Source organism: Garra rufa, chromosome 23 (assembly GCF_049309525.1).
Source record: "Garra rufa chromosome 23, GarRuf1.0, whole genome shotgun sequence".
Lineage (NCBI taxonomy): Eukaryota > Metazoa > Chordata > Actinopteri > Cypriniformes > Cyprinidae > Garra > Garra rufa.
The window spans coordinates 26,153,355-26,164,277 of NC_133383.1; the positions used below are offsets into that span (position 1 = coordinate 26,153,355).

Sequence of the window (10,923 nt, forward strand, 5' to 3'; positions counted from 1 at the left end):
GGTAGTTAATCATTAAAGCACATATACTTTCACTTCTTAATATAGGATTCGTTATCTTTATAATACAATAGATCTCATTATAATCATATACATATATCTCATATATATATATATATATATATATATATATATATATATATATCTTTATATAGCTATTTTTATATTACATGTATATATTTATTCATATCATAAGCGCGGCACTAGCCGCTAACACATCCCTCGCACATGATACACACGTCTCGCACACGATACAGACACGGCGCCGCCATTTTGTATAGTTCGCTGTTCACCCACTAATTAAACTTATAAACTTCATTTAACACACTGATAACTCAAACGAACAGTTTGATATAACATTAGACTGAATACTTTTGCATATTTTATCGTTTAAACATGAAGTGAACACTTATGAAACATACTAAAACGTGAAATAAACAGAGCTCGCGAGATCGTACCTCTCTCCACTAACAGCATCGCCGGAAAGAGGACGAACTTAGATTGCACCTCAATTTTCTTCGCTCACTTACGTATGACGTCAGCCGACGTGCATACTGTGATTACTACCTTTAATAAGAGCTCACAATCGTCTTTCAAAATAAAATACCCCATAACAAATAATAATAAGGAATAAAATAAAATACTATAAATAAATAAAATGAATAATCTGGTGTAACAACATATCCCTGCTACATATGCAGTGAATATATTTACAAAAACTACAACAATTTGAAAACATAAGGATTTAGTGTTTGTTTTTTACAGCAGAAAATGTTTGAGTTTGTCATTATATACTGATTTCAAGGTGGTAGGAACACATCCTCGGACAGGACTAAAGGTGAGAAGCAAATATTAAAAATACTGGGAAGGTGCTAGTTTGGTCGTTAGGACGTACTTGCCACGTCCTAGCAACGTAACGCAATAACGTCGCTACGACGAATATGGGAATCACAAAGTTACGTCGCTGGTACGTTATTTGGAACGTCGCCGCGACCAATGTGGTCCTTTATTGTAACGTGCTCAGGACGTGCCAGTTTGGTCGTGGAGACGTACTCATCACGTTCCAGCAACGTACCAAATAACGTCGCTACGACGAATATGGGAATCACAAAGTTACGTCGCTGGCACGTTATTTGGTACGTCGCTGCGACGAATATGGTCCGGTCCAGTAACGTCGTCACGACGTAATTGTGTTAGCTGGGTATTCGTTCAGAAATTTTCTTTCTGTCTTACCCTCTTGCTTGAGGGTGTCAATGATGGCCTTCTGGACAGCAGTCAGGTCGGCAGTCTTACCCATGATTGCGGTTTTGAGTAATGAACCAGGCTGGGAGTTTTTAAAAGCTTCAGGAATCTTTTGCAGGTGTTTAGAGTTAATTCGTTGATTCAGATGATTAGGTTAATAGCTCGCTTAGAGAACCTTTTCATGATATGCTAATTTTTTGAGATAGGAATTTTGGGTTTTCATGAGCTGTATGCCAAAATCATCAATATTAAAACTAGGGCCGGGACTCGATTAAAAAATTTAATCTAATTAATTAGAGGCTTTGTAATTAATTAATCGAAATTAATCGCATTTTAATCGCATATAAATATTTGACCTGAGAACAGTGAGAAGTAAGATTTTTACATGGATTTTTAGTATACCATTGAATAATGACTGAATACATAAGCTTAAGCAACAAAATATTGTTTATTTTTGTTCAACCAAGTCCAACAGACCAGTGCAATATTGCCATTAAGTGTAGCAAGAGGCACGTTCTTTAACGAGTCTTTCATGCCGAGAACTCTGCTCTTGTGTTTGCTTAATTATGCATTTAAACGTTAATGACCAAACCTATCATTATAAATGTTGCTGCACATGGAATATAACGCGGATAACATTTTAAAAATATTTTTTATCAGGTTACACACTGATTATTTATCACTCAAACCCCTTTCTCTACCTGTCCGTTGGTCGCGCATATCCTCCATGTTTGTAGTTTTTTAACACTTTTTATGCGTGTTTGTAGTTCTAATCGAATCCTCGTTCACGGCGCAGTGTGTTGCGGGCAATATTAGCCGTTAAGAGTGTGCATTGATCGTTAAGTAGTAGACCATCCGGGAATCTTTGGAATACTTTTTTAAACATACTACGATTTGGGACATACAATACTATTTAGGACGGACCAGCTTGTCTGAACGCTAGTTGGTGCTCCAGTATAATCGGTCCGCCGAATCTCATCCAGTGAGAAACGTTCCGCGGTGCAAAACTAATTGCGATTAAAATGCGTTAAAAAATTTTAACGCGTTATTTTTGCGTAATTAATTAATCTAAATTAACGCGTTAAAGTCCCGGCCCTAATTAAAACAATAAAAGGCTTGAACTACTTCAGTTAGTGTGTAATGAATCTAAAATATATATCAGTACATTACAGAAAATAATGAACTTTATCACAATATGCTAATTTTTTGAAAAGGACCTGTATATGTATGTATTTATAAAAACAACAATGAAGTAAAATACAGATTTTTTTTTTCATTAACTTTTCATAAATTGAAATTTAGGGGTTAGGGTTCAAGATTAGGCTTCAAGTTACTTTTATTCAACCAGCAATTATTATTTTTTTTTGGATTAAAAATGACACAGACGTCTCCCAGAAGATAATAAGACGATGTACAAGAGGCATCATTGTGATAAAAAAATATTACTCACCTTTTATTTACATTTGAACAAAAAGTGTCATGTCCGAAATTATTCATACCCTTCTCAATAATCAATAGAAAAGCTTTTATTGGCTATTACAGCAATCAAACGCTTCCTATAATTGCTGACCAGCTTTTTGCATGTCTCCACTGGTATTTTTGCCCATTCATCTTTAGTGATGAGCTCCAACTCTTTCAGGTTGGAGGGTCTCCTTGCCATCACCCTGATCTTTAGCTCCCTCCACAGATACTCAATTGGATTTAAGTCAGGACTCTGGCTGGGCCACTGCAAAACGTTAATGTTTTTGTCTGCTAACCATTTCTTCACCACTTTTGCTGTGTGTTTTGGGTTGTTGTCGTGCTGAAATGTCCACTGGTGCCAAAGGCCAAGTTTCACGAGTTCGCACTTACATATAATTAGCTGAAGTATGTAAAGCGTGTTTGGCGTAAAGGAACTCGGAGTGAGGAGATGGGGTGGTGGAGGGATGCTGATAAACCGCCAAATGGGTAGAGGTAAGTCAGCTGTATTTATACCTGACGTAGATTAACTTGAGTGTGTTCCAGCTGTGTTAATTAGGCTAAGTATCTGACGTGCTCCTCCCGAACTTTGTTAATGAAACATCATTTCTCTGCAGACTGCCTGATGTTGTTGTTGAGAATTTTGATGTATTGCTCCTTTTTCATGGTGCCGTTTACAGAGATTAGGTTCCCACCACCATGTTTGGCAGTGGTGATGGTGTTCTTAGGATTGAAGGCTTCTCCTTTTTTTACGCCAAATGAAGGCTACATCATTGTGGCCAAACAATTAAATTTTTGTTTCATCTGACCATAAAACAGAAGACCAGAAGTCTTCTTCTTTGCCCAGATGAGCATTTGCAAAGTCCAAGCGGGCTTTTGTGTGCCTTATCTGGAGAAGTGGTGTCCTCCTTGGTCTGCGTCTATGGAACCCAGCGGCGTGCAGTGTCTGTTGGACTGTCTGCCTTGAGATGTTGCCACCAGCAGAGCCCTATTTGGAATGGTATAGAATTTTGGATTTTCCCATAGACTGTGACAGTTTGCAAAGGGTATGAATAATTTTGGACATGCCACTTTTTGTTCAAATTTAAATAAAAGCTGAGATTTTTTTTTTCCCACAATGATGCCTCTTTTACATCGTCTTATTATCTTTTGGGAGAAGCCTGTGTCATTTCCGGTCAAACAAAAAAACTTGCTGGTTGAATAAAAGTAACTTTAAGTCAGAATTTGCTAGGGGTATGAATAATTTCGGGCTTGACTGTATATTAAGCTTACTGATATTTTAAGTATTATTGTGGGTTTCAATATAATAGAAGTATCTTAGTAAACATCTAAAATTTGAATTCTTAAATGCTTTCCAAGTTTGGACCAGTTTGGAACAATTCTGTAGAATGGCCCATACACACACACACAAAATCATAATTCTTAATGAAATAACACTTGCTTCACTTAAAACATAATTAAAGCATATCAGAATACATAGATATGTAATTAAACATATATATATATATAAATATTTTTAATATCCTTCAATGGACATAAAAATACAACTTTTTGATTCCTCAGAAATAGGAAGCAAAAAGGCAAACATATTACTTCCTTCAAACATACTCAAACCAAAGAGAAAACTGAATAAAACCAGTTTATTCCGCTAAAAACAATACTGCATAGCAACTAGACTACCAGTCAAAAGTTTGGACACATCAGCACAGTTATAAGATTTACTATTTTCCAAACTTAAAAATAATAAAAAGTCATTAAAGTAACAAAATAACACATATGGGAATATAAGTAGTAGTAGTAGTATATTGGGAAATTATGTAAGCTAGAAAGTGAAATAACAAATGTTTTACATATTTCATAAATATTTTTTTCTTCTCAAAGTCACCACCTTTGCCTGGATTCTAGCTCTGTTAAAAACTAAGTTTAGCAGCTGCCTTAAAAAGGTTTTTATGTTAAATCAACTTAAGTAATTTCAACTCACAGGTTAATTTTATTGTGATAAGTTAAAATGACTTGTAGTTTTTAAGCTGATTTAACTTAATTTTTTTAAGACAGCTGCTGAACTTTTTTTAGGTTTTTAAGTTGAATCTGGTGAAAATTTTTACAGTGTACCCAGGACTTCTTGAGGTGCATCCTGTGATACTTTTTAAACAATACTGAAGGTCACATGTACAGTACTTTTTGGCTCCATATCTTCACTGTCCAGACTAACTTATGCTGTTTAAACAAAAATAAAATGTATATTATTTTCATCTTTGGCATACAAATCTAAATTGCGTAGTTTGTGTCCAAACTTTTGACTGATAGTGTACAGTAACATGCTCCGTTACATACATTTCCTAGCTTTTAAAACAATACTTTTTTCAAGTTTTATAAAAGCTACGAAAATATCAGCATATATTTTGGTGGCCTTTTATGTATTTAGCTAAATAAATACTCTATTTTGCTTAATATTGCACTTCTGTTTTCTTTTGGTAAAATAAAGATATTCAGCTTGATAAAGTACAGTGTGCTACAGTTTCCCTCCTAGAGAAACTCAAGAGTAAACAGAGAATGAAAGTCTAAAGGCAAGTCATGCAACATCTGCAGAAAACACATTAAAAGTAACAGCATTCAGAATGACTAGATCCGCTCAGTCGTCAAAATCTGGGATGTCATCGTAAGAATAACCGCGGTAACCCTTGGAGGCATAATAAGCAATCCGCAGATGATAGAATCCAGGAAGAAAGATCAGTATGCCGATGATGAGAACGGGAATCGTGCGATCCGGGTACTAAAACAAGACCGTACATTACTGTCTAACATACTGACAGATGATTGCAACAGTGCAGTTTTGTCTACTCACCATGACATTAATGCATCCTGCCAAAAGAAGGGATCCAACAACAATCAATACAGAGCCAACCAGAAATAGGAATGTTGCCAGGGCTATAGCCTTGTAGGGTACTTTAGGTGGGCTTTTCTTGAACTATAAAAGAGTGTTTATTTATTTATGTCACAAACCATACATGTAATGCAGTTTAAAAATGTTCCTACATCAGTTTTTCTCACCTGTAGGTCAATGTAGCCTTCGTCACTATCTGCCAGCCGAGAATATTTCACCTTATTGTTTGGAGCAGCACTGGCTGTGTTGTTTCGAGTTGCCATCATGATGATGTTTAGGCTTTTTTGGCACTTGAAGATGATGAAGAATACTGATATTATTTCAAAGTGCATCCGCTCCTGATGTGGTTCATTCTGGAGACCAGAAAGTTAGTTTATAAAACTCAGCATGTTTCATTTCTAGACTGTCATGTTTAAATACCAGTCCACATAAAAGTTCAAAAACAGCAATTTGATAACATCTGGTGATATCGTCTTTTGTCGAAAGATATGTAAGTCTTTAATAGCAGCTATTATATAATTAACACACCCAATAGGTTATTTATACAGTCTGAGTCATAAATCTCGTATTGCTGTTTGCGACTGTATCTGCCTTATAGGTCAGATTATAGAAGTGTTCATAAATACTCACCAGCTCGTATATTCTTTCACAAAGTGATAAAATAATCAGCGACGCAATGTAATTTGATGTCGTTTCGTTTCGGGGTTGATTTTTAACGTCTACTTCCACAGCACTAGGGAAACTGTGCTTTATTTTCCATGAACACACTGCTCATCCTTCTGTGGACATTCATTGTTTACTTCCTCATTCCCATTCCAACGTGCGCGCGCGCAGGAATGAAGTTCCGCGGCAGCCAATAGCAACTTGAGTTGTTGATACTTTTTTTAATGTGTGATGAGAACTTTTTAAATATTTTTTAAAAATGTGTGTGTGGTGGAAATGACAGCATGCTGTGGAAATGACAAGAAATTAAGGTAAATTTAGGGAAGCTTCGTCCCAATGCTGGAACATGACAGTTTCTGGATTGAAATATTTGCAGTCATGCAAATCTATTCTGGCAATATAAATTGTACTTTGTAACCATGAATGTCATTTCCACCACAGAGGGCAGTGTGGTGGAAATGACATTTCTGTAGTTTTTTGTGAAAAAATGGAAGATAGCTTCACTGATTGGCTTTGAATTATTACTTAGCATTTCGTGTATGTAAAATACTTAAATTGAACTTACATTTTTTAGCTTTTTAATAACACTCTTGACGGTACAGCGTGTGGTGGAAATGACGTAGAATAAATATATTAACTGATCAAGCAATATTTACTTTGATTTTTCTTCATTTGTTGTTGATGAAAATTTAAATTCCCTCCATGCTCTGATGTCACTGAACATTTCCATATGAAAACACCAAAAAAATCTTTCACACAAACTTTTTAAAGATACATTACACTGTTGTGGTGGAAATGACACCAATACTGTGTGACAGCTATATTTTGTATAAAAAGTAATATTGATAGAGGTCTCACATTAAATACTATAATGTATTTTAATTATTTTACTAGTGCTTAATTAAGGTACATTCATAGTTGCCAGATAAGTCATATTTTTAAACTGTATTTTCATTGTTGAAGTTTAAAAGTCTGGGTGTGCGACAAGGAGAAAACAGTGATTTTGACACCTATAAGAAGGTTGAAAAGTATGAAAAAAATCATAAAATGATTTTAGGGTGGTTTTATTGATAACTTGACAAAGAAAGAGGAATTTGTCCAAAATTATATGTATTTTTAAAAATATGACCTAAATACATAAAAGTGCCCATAGTCTAAGAATCACCCATATATATATATGTTAATATATATATAAAATGTTCTACTTCAACAAATGTAAGAAGAAAACATAATAAACTAATTAAACAAGCAAATTTATATTACAGTTTTTGCTATGAAAGAGATAAAAAGTATCAATAAAACAATCAGTAACCAGTCAAATAAACAACAATTACAATTAATAAACATGAACCAGAAGTCAAAACTCAGAAAAACATGCAAAAACAGTGAAATAAATGAATGAATAAATAAAGAATGACATGAATGACAAATTGTATATACTTTTTTAATTCATATAACTAAACATAAAATATCTAAAAATGAATGAAAAACAAATTAATTAAATTATTTTTTGATGGTTAAAAATAGAAAACAGAATAAACACACACACAAAAACAAAAATAAACTAAATTAAATTACACCTTTTGCTCTATAGGCCTACATTAAAGAATGACATATGAAATCAATAAATAGTAAAAAAAAAAAAATAATAATAATAATAAAATACAATTAATAAACATGAACCAGAAGTTAAATGTAAGAAGAAACATGCAAAATAATAAAAATAAATGATCAATAAATGATTTTAAAAAATGACATTAATGACAAAATTGAAATGTATGTATTATTAAAAAAACAGTAAAATCAGTAAAATATTAAATTACAGTTTTCAATCTATACATTAAAGAATTACTTAAATTCTTCTTGTTGGCTATCACCAACCAGTCTGACCTAAATATCTATATGTTTCTCAGTGAATATCAATAATTTTCACAAGTAAGCATCATCCTTGACAGTACCTTATCATTCAAAGCACATATAAGCAATGTCATTATTTTAGTAAAGTACTGCAACTCTTGTTTATACTTTAGTCACATATTCACATATTCACTTAACTTTACAAAATCAACCAGCTCTTACACTAAATTACCAGTTAGTCAGCCTTTTCCTCCTCTGAATAATTTAACTTTACCTGTTGGTTCAGATATTGCTGAGCAGAATGAGTTCAGCAAGTTAAGCGAGACTGTGAGGCACAGTATCATTTTTTTTTTTTTCTTCAGTAAAGCAAAGCTCTTTTAAACTCCTACAATAATTTTCTTATAAACTTAAAATATGATATTTGGTGACTTTTGATTCTTTTAAAATTTAATAAACAGCTTCTGAAATGCCTTGGACAAACTTTTTCGGCATGTGGGTTCAAAAAGCCTAGATTTTTCCCTTCAAATAATATCACTAATTTAATTATACATTCATAAACTTTCTGCTAAACTGGCTGTGGGTGTGTAGATGATGTATTGGTATAAACTCATATTTTATATTAATACAGTGGGACTATAAGCACTATGACAATGTACTGCTATTTTTTGTTTATTCTGATATTCTGTAATTGATTTATTGGACCGGATGTGTTTTCTACAGGCCAAGATATATTTCAGGTGCTAAATCTCATTCATCTGATCTGTTGTTTGTTAACTCTAAACAGAGGATTCATTCCTTCCTCTATATTTTTTATGGTTTGTGCAACCGCCAGCGTTGGCCAGCTTCCAAAATAACCCTACAACTAAACAATGAAGCAGCCTTAACATTCACAGCACGTCTTGAGACTGAAGCATTGAGGAGAGTGCTTCAATAGCTTAAATATATAAAGTGACAACAAGGGAGGAGCTGGATGCCAAGGCATTCAAAGTCAGCGCAAGCAATCAGTCTTGCATGAAGTTCTGCATCATAGAATATGAACAAGACAAGGCAGAAAACAACAATAGATGGAGAGCGTTCATGGTTTTGATTTAATTTAAGGACACAAAAACTCAGACATAAGATCTTGCATGAATAAACGTTCTATGATGGACATGGTCCATGTAGCCAAAAAACAAACAAGATGAAGAAGAAAGAGGGTACATATGTTCTTCATTTCTTTGTTTTTGGAGAAAAAAATATTACATGAAAATGAATTATGACTCTCTTGTCATTCAAAAGCTATTATCTTCAGATGAACACAAAAGTAGGTGTTTTGAAGAATGTTAATGCTGCTCTCTGAACGAAAGTGGATGGGGACCAAGAGCTGTCAAACACTTAAAGAACACCATCAAAGTAATCTACAAAAAAAGTCGTACAGAAATTTACAGAAACATCTAATTTATGCTCCCATGCAATATAACCTGTAAAATGTTAAAGGACTCTTCGTGTTCTGGGCATATATTGAGGGCATGGATTATTGTGGAAAGAATTATGAAACAAATCATGATGATGGATCTCGGAGAGAAAGCAATGGACAGTTGAAGAAATACAAAGCGACAGTCACAGCCACTGGTGGACATGCCATTTCATAAAGCCACATAAATCATTTATTTTCTTTGGCGGTGACATTCACTTTCATTACTGAAGCTGACCTTCAGGGATGTCACTGATCAGTGCTGATGAATTACATCATTCTCCACCGACTGCTCAAGCAGAAACAAATTGTACTCAGAAAGTTCTGTATCAAAACAACACAAGAATACCTAAGTTTAAAGGTCCACTGAAGTGCTTTGAAACACGCAGCGCTTTCTTTGTGTTGACATAATTTCAACTGAAACAAGAAGACAGGGCAGGGCACATCAAGCAGTCCCTCCCCCTTTTTAAAATAGCCAATAGCGTAAAGCTGCATTTGACAGTGTATGACAGCCACTATCTCATCCATATCACTATAAAATATAGCATTCTGTGTAGAATCCAAATGGGTCTAATATGTTATGTGGCTTGCGCCAACTCACACACATGATCCACTCCGCAAAACCAGAGTGCTTTTGCCCCAATGAAAAATATATTTACACTAAATCGTTTCTTATCGTTTCTCTAAAAGCCAAAAAACATCCATTTTGATTGCATGGGGACTTTAAGAGGCCCACAAAAAAGCACTTATAGTTTAAAATGGACACGGATCAATCATGTGTGTGTGTTTTTTTAATAACACAGACAATTATTTGAATAAATAAAATTTAAATTCACTTTCATAGTCTTTGTCAGTCAGACTAGGTTGTGTAACTGTTTGGAAATGATAAACAAAGAAGAAATGTTTGAGTAGAAGTCTTAAAATCTTAAAATAAATAAATAAATTAGTTTGAAATAATCATTTACTATTTTTCTTTAAAAATGTGAAGCAAATTGATTTGAAATCATTTTTGTTTAATGATTACATTGTACATACTCATCTTTTAAAAATTAAAATTGAAGTACTATAGCGCTTTTACCTGATAGTGGACACTTTAAGTTTTAGCACCATTAAATTATTATTATAATTTTTTTATTTTTTTTTTTGTAGAAAATGTATTTTATTTTATTTTATTTTTTTTTTTCGAAAAAACTTTAAAAGCATCATGATATGAGTAAATTTTTACCTACCACGTGTTTAAATAATAAAAAAAGTTTTTTTTTTTTTATCATCTATAAGCAGTGTTGGGATATAATATTGCATTATACTGATTTTGTCAGGAAAAACAGATGATCAGAACACTGTTGTGTAAGTACATGACAATTAATGA

The 10,923-nt window shown here is 33.6% G+C and overlaps 1 protein-coding gene across 1 annotated transcript; it reads right to left on the minus strand.

Annotated features, from left to right (window-relative positions):
• Positions 1-4,322: 4,322 nt before the first annotated feature.
• Positions 4,323-6,367, minus strand: tmem230a (transmembrane protein 230a). The gene is made up of 4 exons (XM_073829944.1): positions 6,212-6,367; positions 5,749-5,934; positions 5,543-5,665; positions 4,323-5,470 (listed from the first exon to the last, which is right to left on the minus strand). The coding sequence occupies exons 2-4, from the start codon at positions 5,911-5,913 to the stop codon at positions 5,330-5,332; spliced, it is 429 nt and encodes a 142-aa protein (XP_073686045.1). The 5' UTR covers positions 5,914-5,934; positions 6,212-6,367; the 3' UTR covers positions 4,323-5,329.
• Between the last annotated feature and the right edge of the window lie 4,556 nt (positions 6,368-10,923).